The sequence below is a fragment of the Dermacentor albipictus genome, chromosome 8 (genome assembly GCF_038994185.2).
Source record: "Dermacentor albipictus isolate Rhodes 1998 colony chromosome 8, USDA_Dalb.pri_finalv2, whole genome shotgun sequence".
Lineage (NCBI taxonomy): Eukaryota > Metazoa > Arthropoda > Arachnida > Ixodida > Ixodidae > Dermacentor > Dermacentor albipictus.
Genome location: NC_091828.1, coordinates 68426796 through 68454018, shown reverse-complemented (window position 1 = coordinate 68454018; position 27223 = coordinate 68426796). Strand labels below are relative to the sequence as shown.

The window sequence follows — 27223 nt, the reverse complement described above, 5'->3', positions numbered from 1 at the left end:
AATTCATTGCTGAATATGCCTCCCTCAAGGCAGCTTGTACCCTCATAGGATTGAAGACGAGCGCTGATTGCATTGTATTAGAATTTATGTAAATAATAGTTTGTACAATACGAAACGACGCCAAGAAGCCTACAATTATTCAGCACTCTATCGATCTCTTATTGGAGCAAAATAAATTAGCGTTCTTCCATTTTCAGGAACATTTAAAATAAAGAGGGATGGCGTAGACAAGGCTGCAACCTAGTAGTAAGTTATGAATAAGTGCCTGCAAGTTTGTTTTTTTTTACAGTTGTTACAAAGCAACACTTGTGATTTTAAGAAGACCAATATAATTTTGGTAATTCATCTTCTATAATTTCTCTTTTGTGGCTTTACAAACCTTGTACGCAACGACTTTTACGTAGCTTAATGCAGTAGACTGCAAGACAGTCTTATTTTAATTATCAACTAAATCCAGAAATCATGTGAATAAATTCATTCCTGAACCTGCTCTTCAGAAAACGCACAGCTCCTGACAGCTATTAAGAAAATTTTCCTCAATCGTTAAAATTCTTCTTCTCTAGTTAGCGCTCTTTGTGCGAGATTTAGTAGCATTGATAATCCCCGTCGAATTACCATGCCATATACAATAAGCGACAACCAAAGCAAATTCTAAGTCATCATTGGATGTGCTATTAGACTCATAATTTGGCCTTATCTTGATACTGCTTACGTGGCGGGATGAATAGAACCCAGTCATTTCCGAAAATAGTAGTAACACAGCAGGCGCCTTGGAAGTGTTAATAAATTGTTCGGCATTGATATTTCATCAAATGTGACTGACGCCTTTTCTACACCAGCAAATGATCTTATTACTTAATTTTTTTTAGAACGCCAGTCACGATTCCTTTGAAGCAACAGCAAATGCACATATGATCCTGCACGCCTCGATATTTTATCCTTCAAGAAGTAAATTTAAATACTCGATGTGTTGAGGAGTATATAGGCGCCTTTGCCGACTTCAAGCTCTGTTCTAAAGTCCGCAGGTGACGCGTGATAGGAAGAGCAACTGATTACGAGGCTCTACCTTCGAATTCGATGCAGATGGTTCCGTACATGTCTCAAGTGGCCGACATATTCGTCCAAATACTGGGCGAGAAGGCGGACGATGGCAAAGAGTACCCGATGCTGCGTCTCTTCCAAGGCCTGACCATGGACTACGTGGGTCGGGCTGCGTTCGGCTTCGACTGCACTTTTCAGCGCGAGCTTACGCATCCGTTCCTGAAGACAGCGCAGAGCGTGCTGCCCGGCGTCATGACCGGACCTGTGCACATGCTTGCCCGTGAGTATAGCATATTTTGCCTTACCCTAACGCATCCTATGGATTCACTTGCAACTACGAAACAAAGCACACAGACGCACTTAAACGTACAGATATATTTGAAAGGCATGTACTCAGCGGATTCTGCCAATGCTTAAGATATGGGGCTAGGATTTGGAGATTGAGATAGAAACCGGAGGATAAACGCCGAAGTGTGCAGCGAGCGAGGCACCGTAAAAGCTACGTGTAGTGTGACAGGCCAGAAGACGCCAATATGGACTACTGGTTCAACGCTGATGTGAATGATAGTCCAGTTCCTTATAAGATGCAGCGGGGTTAGGCCGGCTGTGTGATGCTCAGAGTTGATGTTTTATTGAAGTGATAAAATGGGCACCAAGGTAAGGACAACTTGGTCGACGACGGCATTGAATGCAGTGGTGTGATAAAATATGAACGTTCGCAGGAATAGACTGAAACCAGTTGGCATATAAAAGAGGGTAATTAGAGATCGCTAGTAAAGAGCTTCGTTATACAGTGATATGAAATAGCCTAACGATAACGCTGTGCGGTGACAAGGATTGAGACAGGCATGTAGTAATGACAATGACGTATAAACGTGCGCGCTATTGCGCCCTCGATAAATATAGCTAGAACAAATGTGAGGCTTGCATAGGCATGTACATACATGTTACATGGTTCCTACAGCGCGACTGGACGCAGAGTGAGTAAAAAGATTGGGACACCACATGGTGCTGAATATAAACTAAAATGACGCTCTTACAGCTATGAAGCTACACTAACTCGCCTGATTTTACATCCTGTTGCAAGTGTATGTAAGCGCTCTTACCAACTGAGCTATGAGGGCGCCATCTATTCATCCACTTTTTAAGCCCTGGCCATGGCCCTGGCAGCAGATATAAAACATCCTTCGGGCTGCAGGTTTCACGTGGTCCATTGATATGGAAGAGTCAACTATTCAGTAAAACTTAGCCCGCTACCTGAAGGCATCAAAGCTGTTGGACTCGATATCCCATGGTAGCGTGTGTGTGTGCGTGCGCGTGCGTGTGTGCGTGTGCGTGTTTGTGTGTATGCGTGTGTTTGTGTGTGTGCGCGCGTGTGTGTGTATGCGTGTGTTTGAGTTTGTCTTTGTCTGAGCGCGTGTGTGCGTGTGTTTGTGTGTGTGTGCGCGTGTGTGTGTATGCATGGGTTTGAGTTTGTGTTTGTGTGGGCGTGTGTGTGTGTGCGTGTGTGTGTGTGCGTGTGCGTGTGTGTGCGTATGCGTGTGCGTGTGCGTGTGCGTGTGTGTGTGTGTGTGTGTGTGTGTGTGTGTGTATTTGTGTGTGTGTGTGTGTGTTTGCGTGAACGATATTTTTTTTCAGTGTCCGAAGAAATGCATTGGCACGCTGTATAACCAACAATTCGGGTTTTCCATTCAAACTTTGCTTCTGAATTCATGCGGTCATGAATTCACGCGGTAGTTCGTGTTAGCATCTACAACAAAAATTAAAAACTCATGGATTTCCTCACAAGTATTGAAGTATGTAAACTTCTTCAGAATAACAGTTTCCAGAAACAACATCAAGATAAATGTTAGTGGCTCGTTTACAGCACCGCACTAATTTTCAAAATTATTTCGGGCTCTTAAACAGTCGATTTCTTCTTAAATTATCCGCGGTGTTCCTTAGAAATTCAAAATCCGCACAATGCTATTACATTTTCAAGACTATTTGAAGATATTCTGCGCTTCGAAATGTCTATTAATTGGGCCTTGCTTTGTAAGTTTCAAGCCTCCTCATTAGCTCAGATTTACAAAGCGACCGCCCGGAAAGGCTTTCGTGCCGGGTTCAAACTACGATCAGAACGAGCTTTTCTTCTATGGGGATATTTTCTTTAGGAGGAACCTGCATGAGATTCTTTTGTATCTTCGCGCTACATTCTCGTGGATGACAGTTTTTCTCTTTCACTTTTCTAGATAGTACAACAACGATGTCCAAGTACATCGCGCCAATACTTTGGCTGAACGAGAAGATTGGCTCATTCACGTATGATATATTCAACAAACACACATCAAAGGTGGTTCAGCTTCGCATGAAAAATCCCGAGGTGAGTTTATGCTTGTGTATACGCGCTGAACTCAAAATAAATCAACGAATATAGTTTTGTTCATTTAAAAATATTATCGCAAAAGTCCATCAAGAAATTCAGGCGAGATTGTCAGCATAATATTGATGAAGTGCCGGTGACTGCTTAACACGCATTTAATTCTATTTATATGGTTACGGACTCCTCTATAGACTACAAGCGAAGTCTCACTATATACAAAGGAATGAAATACTCTATCACTCCGCGAACTTACTTCAAAGCTCTGGGAATGGTAGATTAATTAAAAGTGGAGAATTTTAAAGAGAACAATAAGTATCTTCAGGAACTCCTTGTCCCGGACTCTCCTTGCTCTCAACGTAAGGTGACTCGTACTTCAAAGCCGCTTTTCGGCCAAGGGACATGGAAAACACGAAGCGCGCACATCTCACTCGAAATTTTATGTTAATTTTTCCTATTCTGCCTGAAGCATTTTTCGACTCCTGTCTACACATGCAGCGTTTTACTTGTTTATGCGAACTATGCTACTTCGCGGACAGTATCCCATGGGACGTTCAGTCTTTATTTTATTTATTTTTAGTGTAGCCTTAGACAGCCTTGATGCTGGTCAAAACATTAATATGTATTTATCCGATCTCCCTCAAACATGGGGTGCCTAATGGAAGTCTGGTGGTCTCTAGGGTGCTGTTTGTTGCTGTATTAGTAAGTCAAAAAAAGTCACAGCCCTGCGCGGCACACGCAGCAAAGTCACTGCGTAAGCTAGAGGAGCGGCTCCATAGGAGCTTACGTGCATTGCGTCTACAGTGCGCATCCGCATATTGGACAACGTGTATATAGTATCTCATTGTACCATACCATAATCACCCGCCACCTACCTTTGCCTGTATTTCCCACTTCCCCATTCCCCAGTGAGGGGTAGCAGGCTAAAGACACACTCTCCAGGCCGACCTCTCCTCCTTTCTGTTCATTAAAATCTACTCCTACTTCTCCATTGGAGCTCCATTTTCGGCAGCGCGCACTACAGGGTCTTCGCGGCGAAGTTCCTTTGCGTCGTTATCACGAGATCGAACTGAACTGTCCGCCCGGTCTCGACGGGAGCTGCGGCTTGTGCTGCTCTCTGCAAACAGGTCTGCTGACACCGAGGTTGCGTAGTGGCAGCCGCGCACGTAGCTGTAGGATTCGCTTCTTCAGCAGCAGTTCGTACGTTGCGAGAAGGCGTCATAACCTGTACCGAAGAGCAAACACAGGAGTCCAGACTGCCTGACGAACATGTCGCGTTCCCTTTACGTGTGACACGCTACGATGTAACTGCTACATGTTGCGAAACATAGTTGATTAAAACGCAACTTCAGTGGAAAAGTTGCACGTATTGACGCTACGTGGCGTGCATCTCACATCGCGTGACAATTGCCACGATACGGTGCTGCTTCTGATAAAGATAATGACTTATTGACATCCCCTTTGAAATGGGGCGACGAGAACCAGTCACTTAGCCTGCTTGATTTAATCATTTATGCTATACATGTTTCTTATTCTAGCGCTTTTTTATACATCTCCTTAATCTTCTTTGTCTTTTTTAAAACTTGTCTATCTACCTTGCACCGCTAGCTATGCAACTGCTACGTGGAGTGTCACCTGGTGCAACAATATGCAATATGCAAAGTAGGCACGTATGGAGGCTACGCACAGCGCATCTTAAATCACGTGGCTCCTCGCGTGCTAGGACACGTGTATATGGCATGCTTTCGCAGCAGCTAGGAAGCGCTGGCGCGACGTAGTAGTAGAGTTGCTGACTGCCGCACAGAAAGCCGGCTTGTATCTCAGTGAGAACTGGGCATTTTTTTTTTCTCATTCCTGCCGATAGTTGTGACGGGCGCCAGCGGCGGCGGTGGCCGACGACATCTCCAACCGAAACGGCTGTGGGAATGGGCCCATAACAGCTTGCACTGTGAAAAATTTAACACAACCTTACCATTGCTGGAACTCTTCTTCGAATGGTTGTGGAGTCGTCCCGTTAAAATTTTATAACCTAACAGAGGACAAGACTCGCTATGATTTGTACCTCTGATTTTAGGCGAGGAAGCCGGACATGCTGCAGACGATGCTTGATGTTGAGAGTGAGGAAGGAGAGCTGCCGGAAGCACCCCAACTTCTTGATGGTATGTGTCATATTTACCATATTGCTGTAGCAACTTCATTTCTATCGCACATAGTTTTCTATTTGATATTTCGTCGTCCCGTCATGCCGTCGCTCACCTACCTTGACAGTGTGGTTGATCAGTCTGTTTTCACTTAAGAGTATTTGTTCAGTGAGACTACCGCTGCTTTGTCGTTTTATCGCACGCTCTGAAATTAAACTGGCTATGTTTAGCAATAGGGGGACTTGAGACACGCTACAAGGTATACCAGAACGTGTAGTGACGCAATCATTATAAATGACTGCTTAAAAAGTTTTTCGCAAACACTTTCTTAGAAGGAATGGCATAGAAAATGTTTGTATATAAAGTCTTCTTTGCCGACTTCAGGCAGGTTTGGCGTATCTGAGATCTAGCTTTCTATGTATATGTAATCCCTTAACGAAAGGGTGAATTTCGTAACTTTGGAATGTCATAGGGAGTTACAAAAGCTATCAAAATGTAGGTGTGCACAAGATAAGAAGGTAAAATTCCTTGCAATGTAAGTCAGATTAACGATACCGGCGTAGTTAGCACCAATATAGTCGAAAACTAACCACATTTGAACGTGAACTGCCCTATATTCAGGATCAGCCTACTTGGACTCTTTGTCAAAAAACAAAAACAAATACATGTGTGTCAACCAACGTTTACGCAAAATAAGACAGCGTCTCCCTACATGCGCCAGAAAAAAAGCGAATGAAATATCTCGGCATGAGTAAATTAAGTAGACGGAACGGATGGGAGTGTAAGGCCCGACAATGAAACAAATAAAACACTGGAAATAATTCAGAAAACGTTCGACAGCATATTACGCTCCTGTAACACGCGAATGCGAAAGCCTGCTGCGCATGTGATGATGTATTAAGTTATACGATCGGTGGGGTCAGACTTCTTGCAAGCAACACACAACAAGCAGTAGAGTGAAGTAAATGTATGGAGCTGTACGTCGACCCCCTCAACGACAAATGCGAGCGTCTAATATACTACCTAAAGGTTCTTCTTTCTTTCTTTCTTTCTTTCTTTCTTTCTTTCTTTCTTTCTTTCTTTCTTTCTTTCTTTCTTTCTTTCTTTCTTTCTTTCTTTCTTTCTTTCTTTCTTTCTTTCCGTCTTTCCTTCGTTCTTTCTTGCTTTCTTTGTTATTTTGTTCGTTCTTTCTTTGTTTCATTGCTTTTCGTTCCTTCTTTCGTTGTTTCTTTTCTTCGTGCTTTCTTTCGTTTTTTTTTTCATTGATATTCAGCAATTGTGTATTTGCTTGCTTACGGGGATATGAGCCATTCCTGATGACGATATTTTTTGTCTCAGTGCTTTTTTTGTCTTACTGTGCCTTTTTGGGGTATGAGACATTGCCACGAGCCACTTAGGGCTTTCGGCTTAATATTATGCAATAAGGCAACATTGCATCATCTTTAATGCTCTTCTGCATTCGCTATTCACAGGCATGGTGATACATGCGTCAGCGAACCCTCTATGTCTTAACTATGGAACGACTTGTTTGAATAAAGCGTCTGTTTACCGGAGAACAGATCTTCCTTCGCGCTACCACCATGCACTTGAGTCATCGAGATGCGCCGACTTTGGATCTTAAACACCATCCGTCCTTAACTAGTGTTGAAACTAGCAGAGGATAAAGCGAAAGGAAATTGACTATAGACAACGCGCCCAAATAATCAATTTGTGTGGTTGTTAGTCAGCACTCGTGTAAGTAGTCGCTGCCTCTGTCCAGTTCAAAAGAGCTATTTCTTCTCTAGTGTGTGTACTAGCCTACCTTCGGCTGCTAACAGCGGGGACGCGGGATCGGATCCTGCTACGGCGGTTTCATTTTGATGGGGGCTAAATGCGAAAATATCCGTGTACTTAGATATAGGTGCACGTTAAACCCCATAATTTAAATTAATTTTACTAGCCGACCCAACTTATCAGACTGGTAATATCCTAATTTCCGTGCAAATCAATACATATACAAAAATTAGAGGACGCTTAAGCTTCGCCTTCAAGAGTGGAACGCGATAGCGTTATCGCACCCCGTTCGCACCGCCTACTCAAACGCGCTACGCCAGCCAAGCGTCGCGATCGGCAGAGATAGCCGTGCCCCGACGCGCCATGAAGGCGGGCGCGGTCATGGGGCGAGTGGCGCGCCACGTGTCGGGGCAGCGCCGTACATTGCGAGGAGGGCGTCTCCTGTGTTTGCCGCAACATGGCTCTGCGTGTGCGCAGAGCGCAGAAGTAGTTTAGCGGAAACGTACTTCGCTACTCGTGAAACTGCGACTTCTGTAAGTTACATGGTCATAATTACCGATATACAACGCAGTATAACTTTCTACGGCAAGTTTCTAAGGCAACACCGCATTCACTAGAGGCGATTTTGTCCCGTTTTGAAGGAACGAACTCGTGGCTGATTGCTAGCGTCTCCATCTCACACTCCGGAGACCCTGGTTCGATTCCCACCAGCCCATCTTGCAAGATGTTTTTTTTTTATTTATGAAGTGCCTTCTGGGATTTATCGCTCACTGCCAACGCCGTGGACGCCAACACCGACGCCGATGACACCGGCTTTTCTGCGACACGAGCTCCTTAACGCTCGTTAATATACGTCGCCTAGACTTCTTTCACGGCGACTTTGGTTGACTCGCCTTTTTAGAGAGCTGTTTTTAGGCGCCTCTTCCTTCGGCGAACGTCGGCACTGTTAGTCGTAACTGAGCGAATAAGCAAAGCGAAAGATGTAAACCAACGCGGAGCACAGCCTGAGAAGAAAAGCGCAGTACCACCCAAGACTTGCGAAGACTGCTGCCAGATGGCGTCAGAGATGCGCTCTGTCGTCTGTTCACGGATGGCATGCGACGTGCGCGTCCAGAGATACCATATATGGAAACAAAGCACTGCGTGAGAGGAGGTCTGTCTGCGGCGGCTGCTGTGAATCGTGCCCACGCGTCACCCACGCGCTGCTTCACGCGATCTCCCGATTAGCGAGGCAGTCGCGCCGCACCTCGCTCCGTTTGCAACGTGTCGCGCGAGCAAGACTATCCGCGCAAGCCAATATATCGCGAAACTAAAACACGCGCAGAGCTGCGCTCAAATTTCGCATTACGGGGTATCGTAATTGTGGGGATTTTTTTTCTGATTCTGTCGCTGTCAGCAAGTTCGATCCAGCGAATAGGTAGAATGCAGTTCAATTTGCAGCTTTCAGTTAGCGGGGCTCCTACTCGCACTCGCGTCTCTGAGTTTTTTTTATTATGGCCTCACGTCGTACACTACCGAAGCAGGTATGGTAACAAAAAGCGTTGGATTGCCTAAATATCAAAAACCTGTGCTGTCATAGCAAGAAAAATGTGGAACCCGAGCATAAATCTCACACTCCATGTTTTCAGATTCTGCGAGTCTTACAAAATAGTGAACGTTCATATCGTGGGGTTAATTTCTAACTATTGCTTAAGCCAAATAATATTAATCGTAGCGCTGTTTCAGTGCTGTCGCAAGGCGTAAATTCGGTATTAACAATGAGCCTTGAAGATTCAGCCCCAAGCGCAGTTTAAAACAAGTCTTTCACACTAAAACAATCTGACAGGCTTCTTAAACAACATCAGTCGGGAACATATTGTCTATCTCTGATATTCCACGTTTTATCACAAATTTTCTGCTAAGCACACAGCTGCTCCTCGAAGATTGCAAGATTGCACTGTTCTGTAAACATAATTATTCAACATGTATTTCTTCCATGCAGCTGACGCCAAGCTTTTCAAAAGAATGAGTCCAGAAGAAGTTGGCATCAATACTACCATTCTATTCATCGCTGGGTAAGTCAGACAATACATTAACCACGAAAATATAATATTCAAGGTTTATTCGCTGACATGAGGTAAAAATCCCTCAAAGGCAGAGTACATTTCCTTTTATTTCGGCATCCTTGCGAGAAAAGTTCAAATAATTTTAACTGGACACTGCGTTTCACTAGAAAATCGAAATTCTACGGAATGAAGTATGCGTGCCGTACATCTATCAACGCGGGCTCTTGCGTTGTAGCAGCATAAATTTGATGCATAGCAGTAGGCGTGGGCCACATCATTACTCTCCATTGCAAGTTGGCGCTTTTGTGGCACAGATGTTTCCAGATGTCGTCGTGTTTTTCGTGGAGAGTGTAAAAATGTCACAGATACGATGTTTGAGCACTGTAAAAGCCTATGCCTCGCAAAAATTGAAACTTGCGGAAGGCTGGTGCAGTTGAACATATAGAATAATTTAGCACATGATGTAACACATAATTAGGTAACTTCAGTTCCACCAGAGGCACTTTTCAGCCGAAAAGAAATCCTTGCACATGAATGTTGTTGGCATTCTCACTGAAAACAGACTTGATTGTTAGTTTCTTTAAGCTCCCAATAAAGGAGAACTGCGGCACTCATGTGGGGTTCCGCATGAACTCTCGTTCACCATTCTAGCCATGCTTTGTCTGTAACACCCTCACTTCCCGCGTGAAAACTTTATCACCGTCGGACATGAAGCCCAAGCACCCTATACAGTGCTCGTTCTTACAGTATACGTTCTTCAAAATGAAACTGCTACTTTCAATATGAATGAATGCAAGCTGACAGAATGACAAGCATAAACATTCAGTCCTGCCTCGACTCCACCCCGCTTATGATTATGGGCTTCCGCTTGTCGCATTTGCACAAGACAACGTGAAATATTCCTGCCGAATCGCATAAGCAGCCAAGTGCCGGCGGTACAATGCTTTGATGGTTGGCTTCAGAGTGGCAGTCATGCTTCAGCACTACCTGCATAGCTCTTGTTCATGAATTATTTAGTGCTTACATGACTTGCATTGTAGCGGAGGCCACGATGCGTTTCATCGAGCCTGTTACCTACAAAATATTTTCTCATGTACGCTGTTTCCATGGCTGCGCTCATCTCTCCTGCTAGAAAGTGTGCGAGTCAAATATCTTGTCACACACGTCTGCTTTACGGCTGATTTCAGCTTCGAGACAACAGCCACAGGGCTAAGCTACCTCGCCTACGTTCTTGCCAAGCATCAGGACATCCAGGAAAATGTCCGCGAGGAAGTGAAGTCTGTTATTGCACGCTATGTGAGTACATCTGCTTCTTTCAAGGCAATTGTGAAAAATTCTTCGTGCAGAGCACGCGGGTCGTCACATGTAAAGCACAATATGAAAACTAAACAAAACACCACGATATTTCTTCACGAGAAGGATGTTAGCCGGCAGTTGTTTCCAGTAGTAAATTACTTCGCTCCATCACCGTTAACATGCTTTGTGGGCAAACCTCGAAAAGTTTACACTAAATCTACTGTTCGTCTCATCTTCTTTCCAACTATGCTGCACATTAAACTTGTAAGGGATAGGAAAGCGCAGTTCACGTACGAATACGCGATTGGACGGACAAGGAGTTAATGTCAGTATGAAATAAGATTTCGTAGACCTCCGGCTCTCATGAAAAGCTTTTGCATGGGCCTTGGCTTTCTCTTCTACACGAAACAAGTTGAAGGAACACCGACTATCATGGCTGCCAATATGTTCGGATGGCATTTTAATATAGGAAAAGGGCAGTCCATAGAATACAAATTAAGCCATTGTTAGCTGCCAGACGCTACAATGAGAACTAGACTGCATTTTGTCGCAAATTAGGTTGCAATGGAGATAGCACGTCACGCTATTGATTTAACTGTTCGGGAATAATAATAGGAGCAAACTCATCGCAGGGAGAACTGGATTACACGGCAATATCGCAAGGCTTAAAATACTTGGCCAGAGTTGTGGACGAGACTCTTCGCATGTTCCCGCCCGTCGTAACGTAAGTCTCCAAACGAGTTCAGCATTGCTGCCGTACTTAATCACGCGAAAGTTGCACTACTTATATGCCTCTTGCTCTTAAACTTGCAGTTTCACAACCCGAAGCGCAATAAACGACTTTGAGTACAACGGCATCAAGTACAAGGCGGGCACAAGCATTTTATCGCCAACTATTCAGATCCATATGGACCCTCGCATCTGGCCGGAGCCAGAAACGTTTGACCCCGACAGGTAAGCGCTTCAAGTGTGCGTTTTGGGCTGCTAAACACAAACTCAAATGCGAACATTCAACCCTAAATACTCCCGCGAGCAAGTGTTTGAGGACTGCGGCATCAAAAAGTAATTAAAATTGCTTCGAGCACAGCTCGGCACGGTGGAATTGCGTTAATACATCGTATTGCTTGAACACGCCCACGTAGAATGTATTAGTTGACTTCACCCAGCACTACCCGGATCCGAAGAAAACGGATTCGGGGCACCATTTCTCTCGATATTTTCGCTTGCGAGCGCACACGGTGGCTTCAGCACAAGTATTTGCACGAAAGTGAAATTTCTGTTCACCCACTTACATAATAGACACAGCACACAGAAGATTCTGGCAATTGAGGAAGTCCGAACGTTTATTGGCAATTAAAAACCTATACGGGGAGGGGGGGGGGGGGGGAATTCCTTGTTCACAACGCAGTAAACACAGGATCGTCGTCAGTATAGGTACATTGGGGACTATGTTGAAAAGGGCACATACGAAAATGTTTCGAGAAAAAAAAGACTCTTTCAAAAAGCCTGTCTACTGACTTCAACTAAATATCTTGTTAAATCAGCAGGTTTGACAGAGCGAGAGGGGGAGGCGCGAGTGTGCCTTAGCCCGTTTTGCTACCCTTCACCGGGAAAAGAGAAATGGAAGTGGAATATGAGAAGGACGAGAGAAGAAAGTTCGCAGCATATAAGATAATATAAGACGGTGAACCTCAAAAAGCACAGCAGCAGTTTTCGACGCCGTGCGCATAACCTAGAGGCACGGCCACGGTCCCAGAATCTTCCGTTCTTATAACGAGCCTGTCATTTAGTTTTTTCTGTCATTTTCATGTGATGGGCATGCACACAGCAGGTGCTTTGTAGTTTGTTCTGTGCCACATACGTTACATTTGACGCTGTATGCTGTTGCTGCTAGGAAATAATGTCGGTGAAATCAATGGTTTGCAAAAGCAGCCCCTATTCCCAGGTTACCGAGTAACTTAACCAGGAGTATGTCCTGGTAAGAGCTGCTATTTGAAACATGGCTGGATTTTCTGTAGGTGCCGGTGATTGAGCTTCAGTGAATTCCATTTCTTTAACGTGAGGTAAGGGGCAAAAAACGAAAACGGACGCAGTGGGGCTCGTGCACCTAAGAGGGTAGCATTGGTGACGTAAGAGCAGCTGCTCATTCTGAAGTGAAGCCAAAGTAGCATTTTTGTTTTTGTCGCTGCTGCTGCTTTAGGTTTTTGCCGGAGAACGTTGCTGCGAGGCCCACAATCGCATACCAGCCATTCGGTGATGGCCCACGGAACTGCATCGGCAAGCGTCTAGCACTTCTGGAAATCATATACACGGGTGCAAGAATGGTCGACAAATTCAAGCTGACATTGGGAGAGTCTCAGAAGGTGAGCGTGCCTCGTGCCTCTTCTCTTACAGCACATTTCTTATCAATGTGGCCATTCGCGGCAGTGCTTTTGGCTGCCACAAGCTTTTAGATTTCGTTAGAAGGCGTTGCCAGGTAAATAAACAAAGGCTTCTAGGCATCTATATATATATATATATATATATATATATATATATATATATATATATATATATATATATATAAACCATACAAAAATAGGAAGACTGGTCAATGTGCATCTCGCTCGGTTCGCTATATATGTACAGATACAAAAGTAAGACTTTATAGTAAAAAAGTTGCGATAATAAATATACTGTAGTAGTAATAGCGGAGCAGCATTACGCTAACCACTCCCAATACAAGTAGGCGTATATAAAAAGAGCATGTGCCGCTGTAACGGTTAGGTCCCACCCTCACTACTGTCTCTTGAAAGAGAGGCCAACCACCTCACAGAATAAAATGTAGCCTTCTTGCTGGCAAATTGGTTTCTGAGTTTCTAGCGTTTGAAATTTTATTTCATGAATTACCGTACGCGTATTACATTGGGCGCGGTTTCAAAGATAATGTCTCTGTGTAAAAGCTGCTCTTATTCTATGTTGTGTTGATTACATTGTGTGCACTCCTACTGCACAATCGTTTTTTTTATTTTCTTTTCTTCAGGGTCATATGAATATGGACTATCATGCCATGGTCTCATCGCCTGGTGACGGCCCCTACATTGTCTTTCAACGACTTTGATCAAATAGGGTCAACAACAATCTGCACCCATATGTACAACACGTTTAAATTTGGTTAAGGACACAAATAGGCATATTTGCCAACATGTCAGTGTCAAAATTTGTAAAATCTTTCATACACGACAATGACCGACCAAAGGGGCAAGGAGGGCGAGCAGGTATTTTTTTAAAAGCGCACTGCTAAAGAAAATATTAAGTTCGGATAGATTGAAACACTAGGCTTCTGTGATGAGGATTTCGTAATTCGTAGTGGGAACAGCATTTTTGTAAGCAAGAAAAATACCTAATTTAAAATCAGTGTGGCACCTCCTGTGGCAAACTGTGATACCTTTCATGTGACATCAGCGCTGGCTGATTCACAGAGAACAGCGGAGAAAGAGATCACGTGGATATGCGTCAACTGAACCGTTTGGCTTCAGCGGTTCTAATTGAGAAGCAAAGGGGTGCCTTTGGCGACAATTTCCTACCCAACTATGTTGTACACTTACACATGATAAACATCAAAACAACTAATCCATCTATCCAGCTCGACTTACTGTTTTCCTTTAGCGTGAAATTAAATGTATGCCCTGAGAGCACGCCTTGTGTAGAATGCATACACACTTCAATCACCATGATTTAGATTCAAACTCAGCACACAAGCATCAGCAGACTTTGAACAGCAAAGCCTGACAAGCAACGCATAGTGTTTAGATGCCGGTGACATTTTAGGGACATTTAGGCGTCCAATTTCCCCTACTTCAGGACGTTTTCTGAATAAACTCGCTTGAAGCAAGTATGCTCCTCTGCTATATGGTGCCCGGTGCGTCCACAAGAGGGCGGCGCAGGCAACATTACCGTTTCTTTCTTGCATCGCGTTTGCTGCAATCTTGCGCCACGCTATCTTTGAAGAGCTTGAGGGCATGTGCGTGAAAGGAATCCGTTTGTTCTAAAACTTGGTACAACATTTGCAAATTTCTAAAACAAGCGCAAATTCATAAACTTGATGTATTTATTTACGTCTTACCTGCAGCGCCTCATGGCGTTACAATGGCGGCGGGGAGGAGAAATATTACAATGCATACAGGGGGGTAGCAAGCACCGACCAGCATAAAAAGAAACAAGTCATGTACATATAACAGCAGCAAATAACATCTTGACAATCTGTCAAAACTGGTTAACACACTGAAGTGCTTTAGTAAAATTGTATAGAGCAATAAACGTGCAATAAACTCACTAATATAAGAACGAAATGTGGATTATTGCTGAATAAGAGCTTACTCCATACGAACAGCCATCATCATCATCATCATCATCAGCCTAGTTACGCCCACTGCAGGGCAAAGGCCTCTCCCATACTTCTCCAACTACCCCGGTCATGTACTAATTGTGGCCATGTTGTCCCTGCAAACGTCTTAATGTCATCCGCCCACCAAACTTTCTGCCGCCCCCTGCTACGCTTCCCTTCCCTTGGAATCCAGTCCGTAACCCTTAATGACCATCGGTTATCTCCCCTCCTCATTACATGTCCGGCCCATGTCCATTCTTTTTCTTTATTTCAACTAAGATGTTATTTACCCGCGTCTGTTGCCACACCCAATCTGCTCTCTTCTTATCCCTTAACGTTACACCGATCATTCTTCTTTCCATAGCTCGTTGCGTCGTCCTCAATTTCAGCAGAACCCTTTTCGTAAGCCTCCAGGTTTCTGCCCCATATGTGAGTACTGGTAACACACAGCTGTTATACACTTTCCTTTTGAGGGATAGTGGCAACCTGCTGTTCATGATTTGAGAATGCCTGCCAAACGCACCCCAGCCCATTCTTATTCTTCTGGTTATTTCAGTCTCATGATCCGGATCCGTGGTCACTACCTGCCCTAAGTAGATGTATTCCCTTACCACTTCCAGTGCCTCGCTACCTATCGTAAACTGCTGTTCTCTTCCGAGAGTGTTAAACATTACTTTAGTTTTCTGCAGATTAATTTTCAGACCCACCCTTCTGCTTTGCCTCTCCAGGTCAGTGAGCATGCATTGCAATTGGTCTCCTGAGTTACTAAGCAAGGCAATATCATCAGCGAATCGTAAGTTGCTAAGGTATTCTCCATCAACTTTTATCCCCCATTCTTCCCACTCCAGGTCTCTGAATACCTCCTGTAAACATGCGGTGAATAGCATTGGAGAGATCGTATCTCCCTGTCTGACGCCTTTCTTTATTGGGATTTTGTTGCTTTCTTTGTGGAGGACTACGGTGGCTGTAGAGCCGCTATAGATATCTTCCAGTATTTTTACGTATGGCTCATCTACACCCTGATTCCGTAATGCCTCCATGACTGCTGAGGTTTCGACTGAATCAAACGCTTTCTCGTAATCAACGAAAGCTATATACAAGGGTTGGTTATATTCTGCACATTTTTCTATCACCTGATCGATAGTGTGAATATGGCCTATTGTTGAGTACCCTTTACGGAATCCTGCCTAGTCCTTTGGTGGACAGAAGTCTAAGGTGTTCCTGATTCTATTTGCGATTACCTTAGTAAATACTTTGTAGGCGACGGACAGTAAGCTGATCGGTCCATAATTTTTCAAGTCTTTGGCGTCCCCTTTCTTATGGATTAGGATTATGTTAGCGTTCTTCCAAGATTCTGGTACGCTCGAGGTTATGAGGCATTGCGTATAGAGGGTGGCCAGTTTCTCTAGAACAATCTGACCACCATCCTTCAACAAATCTGCTGTTACCTGATCCTCCCCAGCTGCCTTCCCGCTTTGCATAGCTCCTAAGGCTTTCTTTACTTCTTCTGGCGTTACCTGCGGGATTTCGAATTCCTCTAGGCTATCTTCGCTTCCACCATCGTCGTGGGTGCCACTGGTACTATATAAATCTCTGTAGAACTCCTCAGCCACTTGAACTATCTCATCCATATTAGTAACGATATTGCCGGCTTTGTCTCTCAACGCACACATCTGATTCTTGCCTATTCCTAGTTTCTTCTTCACTGTTTTTAGGCTTCCTCCGTTCCTGAGAGCCTGTTCAATTCTATCCATATTATAGTACCTGATGTCCGCTGTCTTACGCTTGTTGATTAACTTAGAAAGTTCTGCCAGTTCTATTCTAGCTGTAGGGTTAGAGGCTTTCATACATTGGCGCTTCTTGATCTGATCTTTTGTCTCCTGCGATAGCTTACTGGTTTCCTGTCTAACGGCTTTACCACCGACTTCTATTGCGCACTCCTTAATGATGCCCATGAGATTGTCGTTCATTGCATCAACACTAAGGTCCTCTTCCTGAGTTAAAGCCGAATACCTGTTCTGTAGCTTGATGCGGAATTCCTCTAGTTTTCCTCTTACCGCTAACTCATTGATTGGCTTCTTGTGTACCAGTTTCTTCCGTTGCCTCCTCAAGTCTAGGCTAATTCGAGTTCTTTCCATCCTATGGTCACTGCAGCGTACCTTGCCGAGCACGTCTACATCTTGTATGATGCCAGGGTTCGCGCAGAGTATGAAGTCGATTTCATTTCTAGTCTCACCATTCGGGCTCCTCCACGTCCACTTTCGGCTAACCCGCTTGCGGAAAAAGGTATTCATTATCCGCATATTATTCTGTTCTGCAAACTCTACTAATAACTCTCCTCTGCTATTCCTCGAGCCTATGCCATATTCCCCCACTGACTTGTCTCCAGCCTGCTTCTTGCCTACCCTGGCATTGAAGTCGCCCATCAGTATAGTGTATTTTGTTTTGACTTTACCCATCGCCAATTCCACGTCTTCATAAAAGCTTTCGACTTCCTGGTCATCATGACTGCATGTAGGGGCATAGATTTGTACCACCTTCAATTTGTACCTCTTATTAAGTTTCACAACAAGACCTGCTACCCTCTCGTTAATGCTATAGAATTCCTTTATGTTACCTGCTATTTCCTTATTAATCAGGAATCCGACTCCTAGTTCTCGTCTCTCAGCTAAGCCCCGGTAGCACAGTACGTGCCCGCTTTTTAGCACTGTATATGCTTCTTTTGTCCTCCTAACCTCACTGAGCCCTATTATATCCCATTTACTACCCTCTAATTCCTCCAATAAAACTGCTAGACTCGCCTCACTAGATAACGTTCTAACGTTAAACGTTGCCAGGTTCAGATTCCAATGGCGGCCTGTCCGGAGCCAGGTATTCTTAGCACCCTCTGCAGCGTCACAGATCTGACCGCCGCCGTGGTCAGTTGCTTCGCGGCTGTTGGGGACTGAGGGCTGGGGTTTGATTGTCGTATTCATATGGGAGGTTGTGGCCAAGTACTGCACCAGGGTGGCCAATCCTGCTCTGGTGAGAGAGTGCGTTACCGGTTCTGGTCGCCGGGATCAGGCCGCACTCCAGGCCTCTTTGTGCGATTTTCTCAACACACGGTTTTTTTTTATTTTCCGGTGGAGAATAGCGCGGCACTGGGATTTGAACCACGGTCCTCTTGCACGGGAGACAGATACTCTACCGTCCCCGCAGTAGTTAAATTAAAAAATTAAATTATGGGGTTTTACGTGACAAAACCACTTTCTGTTTATACGGCACACCGTAGTGGGGGACTCCGGAAATTTCGACCACCTGCGGTTCTTTAACGTGCACCCAATTCTAAGTACACGGGTGTTTTCGCATTTCGCCCCCATCGAAATGCGGCCGCCGTGGCCGGGATCCGATCCTGCGCCCTCGTGCTCAGCAGTCTAACACCATAGCCACTGAGCAACCACGGTGGGTCCCGCAGGAGTTCTCCGCCTCATTTAACCTACAGTGGTGCCCTATTTGATCAGTCAAGGTTGACCAATCTGAGATCGGTTATACCGCACGGCTGGCACTCGACTAGAGAACCTGGTATTTATGGCTTGCACATGTGTCGTCATACCTAATTGAGGATGTATATATATATATATATATATATATATATATATATATATATGTGTGTGTGTGTGTGTGTGTGTGAGGGTTCCCGTACAGTCATAAAATAAAGGAAAAGACTTTAAAAAGAAAAAAAAAGAAATAGAAAAAAGGGGGGAGAAAAGGAACATGACAGGTGATTTGAACTCATGACCCTTGGATGTTGCCCGGAAAGATGGCTCAGTCGGTTGGTTCGTCAGGCCCCAGGTTACTTTCAAGCGCCATAGCTCCTCCTCCGAGCCTCATACTTACGTGGAAAGGGACTGATGTTGTCCGCGACAGTCGATTTTTGGTTGGAAGGCATAATTTCTTGAAAAAAGGAGGGGGGAAAGATTAGGGGGGCAATATGCGCTCACCGAGAGGGCATCATCAGCACGAGACCACCACCAGGCACCTTACTGAGATGCGGGCAGCTTCGCGGCCGGAACGAAGCCTCCCTTCTCCACCGGCCAAGAGGGGAAAACGCGCTTTCCGATCGCTCAAGGTTGCGAGGGCACGATAGTATAGCTCTAGCGTCTAGGAAAAGCTTAAAAAGGTGCGAGGGCGGCACGCATAGCGTGGGGAGCTAGCCGCCAGAATAGCTATCTCAAGGACTGCTGCTGACGAGGGCGAAACACCTTCGTGTAATTATAATAACCCTAATAGGACTACTTTCGAAAGAACAAAAAAAAGAGAAAAGAAACGGCCCAGAGCGCTATACTACGAGAGCTATGACTGATAATTTTCTATGTGTATATGTATTCATCTCATCTATGGGATCGCATGCGCGCGTTGTTGCTTTGTCTCTAAGAATCAAGGAAAGGAAAGCAAAATTGCAGCGCCGTGGTTTTAAAGCGCACCCGTGGTAGAGAAACGGAAGGCGATATAAGCGTGCGTGGCTATGATACGCACACGAAAAACTGCCTCAAAATAGTTAGACTTGAGGGAAATCTTCGTTAACGAACGATAGCACAGCAATCAGCATTCGAATATAATTATAGCCCTAATACGTGGCGTAGTGGTAAAGGAACAGCCATAACCCCACATAAATCACAGAAACTTAATAAATGCTGTAGGGATCACATGGAGCAGCACGAATACTCAATGACTGAAATTCAGAAAGAATTTGACAAGTGCAAAAAAGATTTCATTAGACGACGTAATTGCCAGAAACTGATCTAATCGATTACATTCACGCATTTTTTTTCGAAAAAAAGACATGTGGGAAAGCTCTTTTCTGCATGCGAGTTCCAATAGCTTGCACTAAGGGTATGATAGTTACACTACGGCAATAATAGCTAGGTTCCTTTATGTCAATATGCCTCTTGATACCAACTTTTTCTTGAGAGTTATTGTGAAAAACCTTTAATCAAATGCTGCGTCATCGACAGTCTAGTATGTCTCAGTTCAATAATCCTCTGATGCGGGCAGGGCTGAAATTTCTATAGTAACGTCCACAAACAAATCTAATAGCTTAATTCTGTACAATTTCAAGTGTTGCTCTGTCGCGTACTGCTCAAGGGTCGCAAACAACACACGCGTAATCAAGCACAGAACGCACAATGTTTTATAAAGCAATCATTTATTTGGCATATTGTTACGCGAACGATGGATTGAACACTCAAGACAATTTACAAAGTATATTTACAAAACCTGCACCGCTGGCCAGTTCTGCCGGCAGCTCAAGACTCACGTGCAGTTCGTCTTATTCGCCGGGATGCCCGCGCGCATCGTCCAAAAAAAACACGCAATATGCATGTGGCATTATCTCCGGCGACAGAAGCACCGCCCCGGTGCGACTAAATATCAGTTTGACAGGAGAGTAATAGGGTTTGAGGCGCGGGACATGCACGACGTCAGTGGCACTGACTGATTCGATTTCATCTGTGACTGGAGTAACAGCACACAGGATTCGCATGGGCCAGTGTACCGAGACCGGAGTTTTTCTGACAGCCCAAGGTGACGGGTCGGGAACCACAGCAGTTCCAAAGGTGGAGGCGAAAAGTGCAGGTCCCTGTGTTCAGAAGGTCAGAAGTCAAGCGTGGGCAATATCGCGTGCTTGCACTGGCCTGGTGATGGGATCAAGCGCACATTCGCTGGTCTCTGCTGCGGCGGATGGAAGGAATGTGTCCAGTGACAATGTTGGTGCCCTGCCGAACAACAGAAAAAACAGGAAACAATCGGCAGTGTCGTGGCGCGAAGACTTATATGCAAATGGGACGTACGGCAGAGCAAGGTCCCAATGAGTATGGTTGGGCCAGACATACTTGGCAGAGTCGGATTCAGACGCTCCGTGAGACCATTAGTTTGCGGATGGTAAGACGTAGTCTGCTTGTGCCAGGCTGAGCAGGACTGTAGGTTATCCATGATGAATTTTGAATGGAATGGCCGCCCACGTTCAGTGAGCTCCATGTTGCGAAATCACGTCGTGTAGAAGAAAAGTGGCGACATCTGTGGTGCAGCTCATTGGAAGCGCTCTGGGGATCGCGTAGCGCGTGCCGTAATATATCGCCTTAGTGACCCACTTGTTGGCAGACGTTGATAGAGGGAAAGAACCAAGTAAGTCCAAGCCAACGCGAAAGCACGGCTCCGACGGAACATCGAGTGGTTGAAGACACCCGGCAGGAAGCGTCGATTGTGTTTTTTGGCCGTTTCATTTCTCACACGCTGGAATGCGTTTCGGAAAGGAGCGGGTAAGTCCTGATCCAAAGAAGCGTGGTCGAGCCCAGTCGTAAATGTGAGAGACGCCGAGGTGACCGGCGGTTGGTAAGTCGTGCAGTTCATGGAGAACAGCTGACCGGAGGTGCTTAGGAATGACGAGGAGTATGGTAGGACCATAGGGGTGAACGTTGTGGAGGTATTTTACACCATCCCAGAGGACAAACAAGTGAAGGGACCAATCGGAAGGCGAAGAGTCCAAGTGATCAGTGATGGCGCGCAAAGTGGCATCACGGCGTCGCTCGTCAGCGACGTGGAGCAGTTGAGAAAGGGAGAAAACATAAGCATCGGTATCGTTGTCAGTAATGGTGGGTGGTTCGTCCACTGGATAACGCGATAAACAGTCTGCGTGTTCATGCAGGTGGCCCGACTTGCACACTACTGTAAAGGAATGTTTTTGTAGCCGCAGAGCCCAGCGACCAAGCCGACTGGTAGGATCCTTGAATGACGAAAACCAGCAGAGCGCGTGATGGTCCTCGATTACCGAGAGGTGCGTGCCATACAAATACGGGTGGAATTGAGAAATCACCCAGACGAGAGCAAGGCATTCGCGCTCTGTAATCGAATAGTTGCGTTCCGCTGCTGTGAGAGAGCGGCTAGCGTAAGCGATATGCGCATTAGGCGGTCAGCAAATTTGGTTCCGGGAATTCATATTGTTTTTTTCTTTATTTCTTTTTTACCTAGGTAGGACATTAGGCTGTATAATAGCAAGAGCTTGGTAGCGCAACCCACCGCCCCGTTCCAAAGGGGACGCTCATCACATCCATCCATCCAACATGATCTTCTCCTCGTTGGCCTTGGGATAAGACTACTCTGATCCAGTGACCACTGGTGTCGGCACGCGCCTCTGAAGAACAGGATGGGTCATAGTGGGCCAGTATAGGTGGCGAGGTGAGAATGGTGATGTAGTGGGCAAACAAGGCAGCTTGAGCGGCACCCCCCGTAAAGGGTATATCCTCCTTCAGAAATCAAAATCAAAGTGAAAGTGGAGTTTATTTACATCGTCAAAAATTAACGATGTGGGTAGGCCCGGGCAAAAAGTGAACACAATCACTTGAGGGACTCCTGAGCCCTCCTGTACAAGGCATAAAGCGAAAACGCAAAGTGTAAATGACATGTTATTGTTCTGGCTATTTAACAAGAGCAAAAACATCTCGTGTATACATGAGTTTGTGAACAAAGCATAAGAATAGAAAAAGCACAGAATAATAGTAATAAAAAGAGACACAGAAAATCATCGCAGCAAGATAAAATTACACAGCATACATCACAGCAAGGTAAGAAAAAAAACATAAACACGGCTTTCAAAAAGAAGATATTAGTGAATTATTGCACTTCTCATGTCAACTAGTGAACATGTTTCCGGAATTATACTCCTTGACAATAATTTCTTCAAAACAGTGGGCAGGGGCAGGGTGTGTCGGAGCATCTGTTGCCCGCACATTGTACGGGAGAAGGCAATGTGCCCAATTTTTTTCTTGCGAAAGGGGTATTCTGAAAGATTTTGTGTGAGGCAGGGTAATTCAAGAAAACTTAGCTGGTTATTTTGGATACATCGCTTATATTTTAATGCGAAGTAATATTCGCACACGGTATTAATCGGCAAAATTTGGTAACGAGCAAACCGTTCCTGAGTGTTAGCAAGGTAGTCTACGTTTGCAATGTAGCGCACAGCTTTCTTTTGAAGCATATATATTTAAATAATGTTTGTGTAAATGGTAGTATGCTAAACCAAGAAACAATAATTTAGGTGGGATGCAAAAAGCGCATTGTAAATAATTACTTTTATATGTTCTGGCAAAAAATGCCGATTTTGGGTGAGTTCCGGTGCACTTTGCCAGTTAACTCAGAATGAATTGAACCTCAGTGTACCAGCTGATGGTCTTGTTGAAAATTACTCCTAAAATCTTGACAGTATCTAAAAACTGTACCTGTGAATTGCCTATGCATATATGTATATCGGATTGAGTGAGAAACTGTCTTGTACTGAATAGAAGCGCTTTCGGTTTTTTTGTGTGTGTTTAAGTAATGAGGTTGCTTCAGTGCCACCTTTAAGTTTATCAAGAGCATTGTTAATAACAAAAACCGGAGGTTGTATGGAACTGCTTGAGAAAAATAAACTTGCATCGTCAGCATAAATTACAAATTTCGGCTGGCTATCAGTCAAAACAAGGTCATCTATATATAAAATGAAAAGTAGAAGTCCTAAAGTATTACCCTGTGGGACATCAGCAGTATTAGTTTGAAATGGAGATATATGTGGCCCTATTTTAACGCATTGTACACGATGGCGTAGCTATGATTTCAATAGCTCAAGTAGAGTGCCACGTATGCCATAAAGGTCTAATTCTTTAAGTAAGCTGTTACGATTAAGGTGATTGAAAGCCTTCGAGAAATCTATGAAGATGCCAATGCACAATTTTTTTTATTTTCAAACGCGTTAAGAATAACTTCTTTTTGCGCCAATAACGCGCAATAACGCTGTTGATAACAATTTAAACTTATTGCAAAATTTCATTAACCGCTTTTCAATAATTTCCTCCAAACCTTTCGAAACAGCGGCAAAATGGAAATCGGTTGGTAGCTTGACATGCTATTTTTGTCACCGCTTTAATGTAATACTATTTCTTTAGATTTCTGCACCTGCTTTGGAAAGGACCCGCTTGATAAATAAGATCATTAAGTGGTAGGGAAATTGCTGCGAAATCTTGCACGAGCCGTTGGAAGTAGGATAATGATTCTACAAAACTTCGTACGCGTTTGACAGACTGATGTATGGGGAAAAACGTGACAGCATGAATTTTCTCCGGGCATGCTTGAATACCGTAAACGTCGACGAGGTGGCCAAGCACTGCAATTTTTCGGCGGCCGAAGTGACACTTCGATGAATTTAGTTGGAGCCCAGCCTTGTGGAAGACTTGAACAGCTGATAAGCGTACGAGCTATGTCACAAATGTAGGGGAACCTACGACAACTTCATCCAGGTGGCAAAGGCACGTTGACCCTTTGTACCCTTGAAGCGGAGTCCATCATGGTCTCCAACGTTGCTGGGGAATTGCATAGACCGAATGATCTAACTTTCTATTGACATAGACCGTGGAAACTGAAGAACGCATTCTTCTTTTTCTCCTTTTCATCCACAGAAATCTGCCGGTAACCAGAACAAAGGTCTATTGATGAAAAGTAGTTGGTACAGTGGAGAAAATTGAGCACGTCGCCATTGCGAGGCATGGGGTAAATGTCCTTTTTGTAATTGGGTTTATATGACGATAATCTATGTAAAAACGCCAAGTGTCATTTTGTTTTTAACAAGCACAACGTGCGACGCCCAAGGGCCCGACGAGAGTTCAACAATGTCATTGGCAAGCATGTTGCGCACTTCATCCTGAACCTTAGGCTCTGATGCAGAAACGCGATATGGCCGGCGATCAACGGGATTAGCATCATCAGTATTTACGTCGCACTTAAGAAATGAAGTCTCACCCAATTATCTATTTTTGAGGTTGAAGATGAAGCTTCGAAAAGGCGGCGTACACCTGCTGCTTGTTCAGGGAATAGGTCTGCAGCAATCATAGGACTAAATGGGACGTCAACGCATATTGCATCCTGCGGACCTGCTGAAGAATCGCAGTGGACGTCTACTGAAAAGTCGTAACGTGGTCATCTGCCATAGCACGCAGTGTGGCAATCGATATTCATTAGGACAGAACTTGCTCTACCAGACCGAAATTGAAGACGGGGAGGCATGTCCGGTTATCGGCAATGGTTACAGCAATGAGGGTCGAGGGATATTGCATATCGAAACACATCAGGAACAGTTGTGACGATGTAATCCCCATCGGACACAGGAAAAGATGATCGTAAATTGACGAAGTCAAGGCTTTAGGCACCAGGTGGACGAAGGCGGTCGTACTAAAGTTGTTCGGGAGTTCGGCAAGGACATGCGGGAGAAGAGGAAGTTCGAGGCTAAGGTTACCGGCATAACAGTCGATAGATGCGGAATGCGCCGCAAGAATGTCTGGTCCAAGGATAATGTAGTGGGGCAAGTGCTCAGCGCTGTAAACAGAAGTGGAACGTGGCGGCCGGCGATACTTATTGGTGCTGTAGACATACTAGTGACAGCATCAGTGCAGCCATCGGCGACGCGTACGGCTCGTGTAGTAGCAGGCGTGAGAACCTTCTTCGGTCGACGGCGGAGCTTAGTACTCATTATGGACACTTCGGCTCCAGTATCAATTAACGACGTCAAAGTAACACCGTCGACGTTACCATCAAGTTAACGCAAAATCCAGTAAGTAGAACTAGCTCGCCTGGCCCTCTCAGTTCGTCCTATTCAGCAATATACTCCCACCTTATGTTCATTAAATATTGTTTTTCAGAGTTTTCATCAGTCCTCTTCGTTTTATATTGAACAAACCTGCAACGACACTTAAAACTCACTCGATACGTGCGCTGAGCGGAAGAGTGGTGTTTTACCGTACAAACACCTTGAGCCCAAAATCATGGTTGCTTAATAGCACGATGCTAGCGTCTAGGTCCTCTGTGAAGCTCAGTGCCTCATTGTTGCTTTTTTTATCACAACAAATTCCTGTATTACCATTGGGATCGAGTCACAGCAGAGCCTGGTTAAAACGCGGGCCAACCTCTGGTGGAGTGTTCTATGAAATAAATACTCAGCGCCCGGCTATACCTGTCTTAACATGAGCAACCAAGAGACCGCTGCACGTCACCGCAGCGCATGTTGTACTGCATAATTCTCGCCAAAGTTCTGAGAGCTGCAGCACCTGTTGCGGCTTGCTTCATCAAGAGATTGCCTGGTTACATGTAATTAACAAGAAGTAATTGTACAGCAAACATTACCGAGTAAAACGTAATCTATCAATTAGAAAATTACCAGAATGTAATTTTTGAAAGGAACTCAATTACATGTAATGCCTTACGTAGAAGCCTAGCCTCCAATCTCCTGTCACATTTGCGCCTTGGATCTTCAGGCGTCTGGTGCACGTAATTTGCAGTTGTTGTGTCAACATCTCAGCTGGCTGACCATGTACATTCATCAGAGCTCTGGGATTTGCGTAAGCTTTTTGTTTAGTGCGTTGCCGATAGATATGGAGCTGTGATTTCGCGATAGGCTTTGCCGCCGCCATGAATCACCCATCAATTATGTTTCAGCAAGTCTGACAAAGATGGTTTTCACTAAGACGAGGTACTGCTACCACTTCTCATGGTGGGTGCGAGTTGCAGCATAAGGTTTATACCAGTATTGCGTGTCATTGTGACAGCAATTATATGGACACTGCAGCCGAATTTCAGCGGTCACTGTCGGCATCGCAGTGATGTTCCGTGTAAATAACAAGCGCGATAAGATCGTGGCCACGCGGCATATGCTGTAGCTGCGAGGAAAGCTTACGAGAGTGACGCGAGAAGGACGGTGGAGTGTTGCCGCGGCGTCTTCTCGCGTGCGCAAGGACACGAAACGTGGTGCGCGCGCCGACTTTTCGTGCGCGCATGGAGGGAAGGGATGAGCGGTGAGATGTGCTCGCACTAGAAGGGAAAGGAGGTGGGCAGAGTAGCGCACGATTTCGCTTCTACACCGGCCGTGGCTGCTCGGCTGAGCGCAACCGTGTGCTTCTTAACGTGGAGGTAACCTAGGATGGCTTCGAAGGCTAGCCGACCTGAGAAACTGATGGCTTAGCATGTGCTGCGTTCTCTCTCGCCTAGTTGACGTGAAGCGAGAAGCAGCTCGAAGGGGAATTTCGCTCGCTGCTGCCGCTCATCACTCCAGAATTCTGGCAGCGCGTGCCCACGGTAACCGAGTAATATGTACTCATGTTTGCCTCTGCGCGCGCGTCAACGTGCAGTAAAATTCTGTTAGTAAGCC

The 27223-nt window shown here is 45.0% G+C and overlaps 1 protein-coding gene across 5 annotated transcripts in view; it reads left to right on the top strand.

The window, feature by feature from the left end:
* The window catches only part of LOC135914549 (cytochrome P450 3A5-like), a 35057-nt gene extending 20527 nt beyond the window's left edge, over positions 1–14530 (top strand). For all 5 annotated transcript variants that reach the window (XM_070523548.1, XM_070523549.1, XM_070523550.1 and 2 more), the window contains 9 exons: positions 1084–1321; positions 3273–3403; positions 5475–5559; positions 9296–9368; positions 10547–10655; positions 11288–11379; positions 11469–11609; positions 12856–13018; positions 13678–14530. In XM_070523548.1, coding sequence (XP_070379649.1) covers positions 1084–1321; positions 3273–3403; positions 5475–5559; positions 9296–9368; positions 10547–10655; positions 11288–11379; positions 11469–11609; positions 12856–13018; positions 13678–13755 — 1110 coding nt within the window. In that variant the 3' untranslated portion in view covers positions 13756–14530. The remainder of the gene's footprint in view (positions 1–1083; positions 1322–3272; positions 3404–5474; positions 5560–9295; positions 9369–10546; positions 10656–11287; positions 11380–11468; positions 11610–12855; positions 13019–13677) is intronic.
* Positions 14531–27223: the final 12693 nt, after the last annotated feature.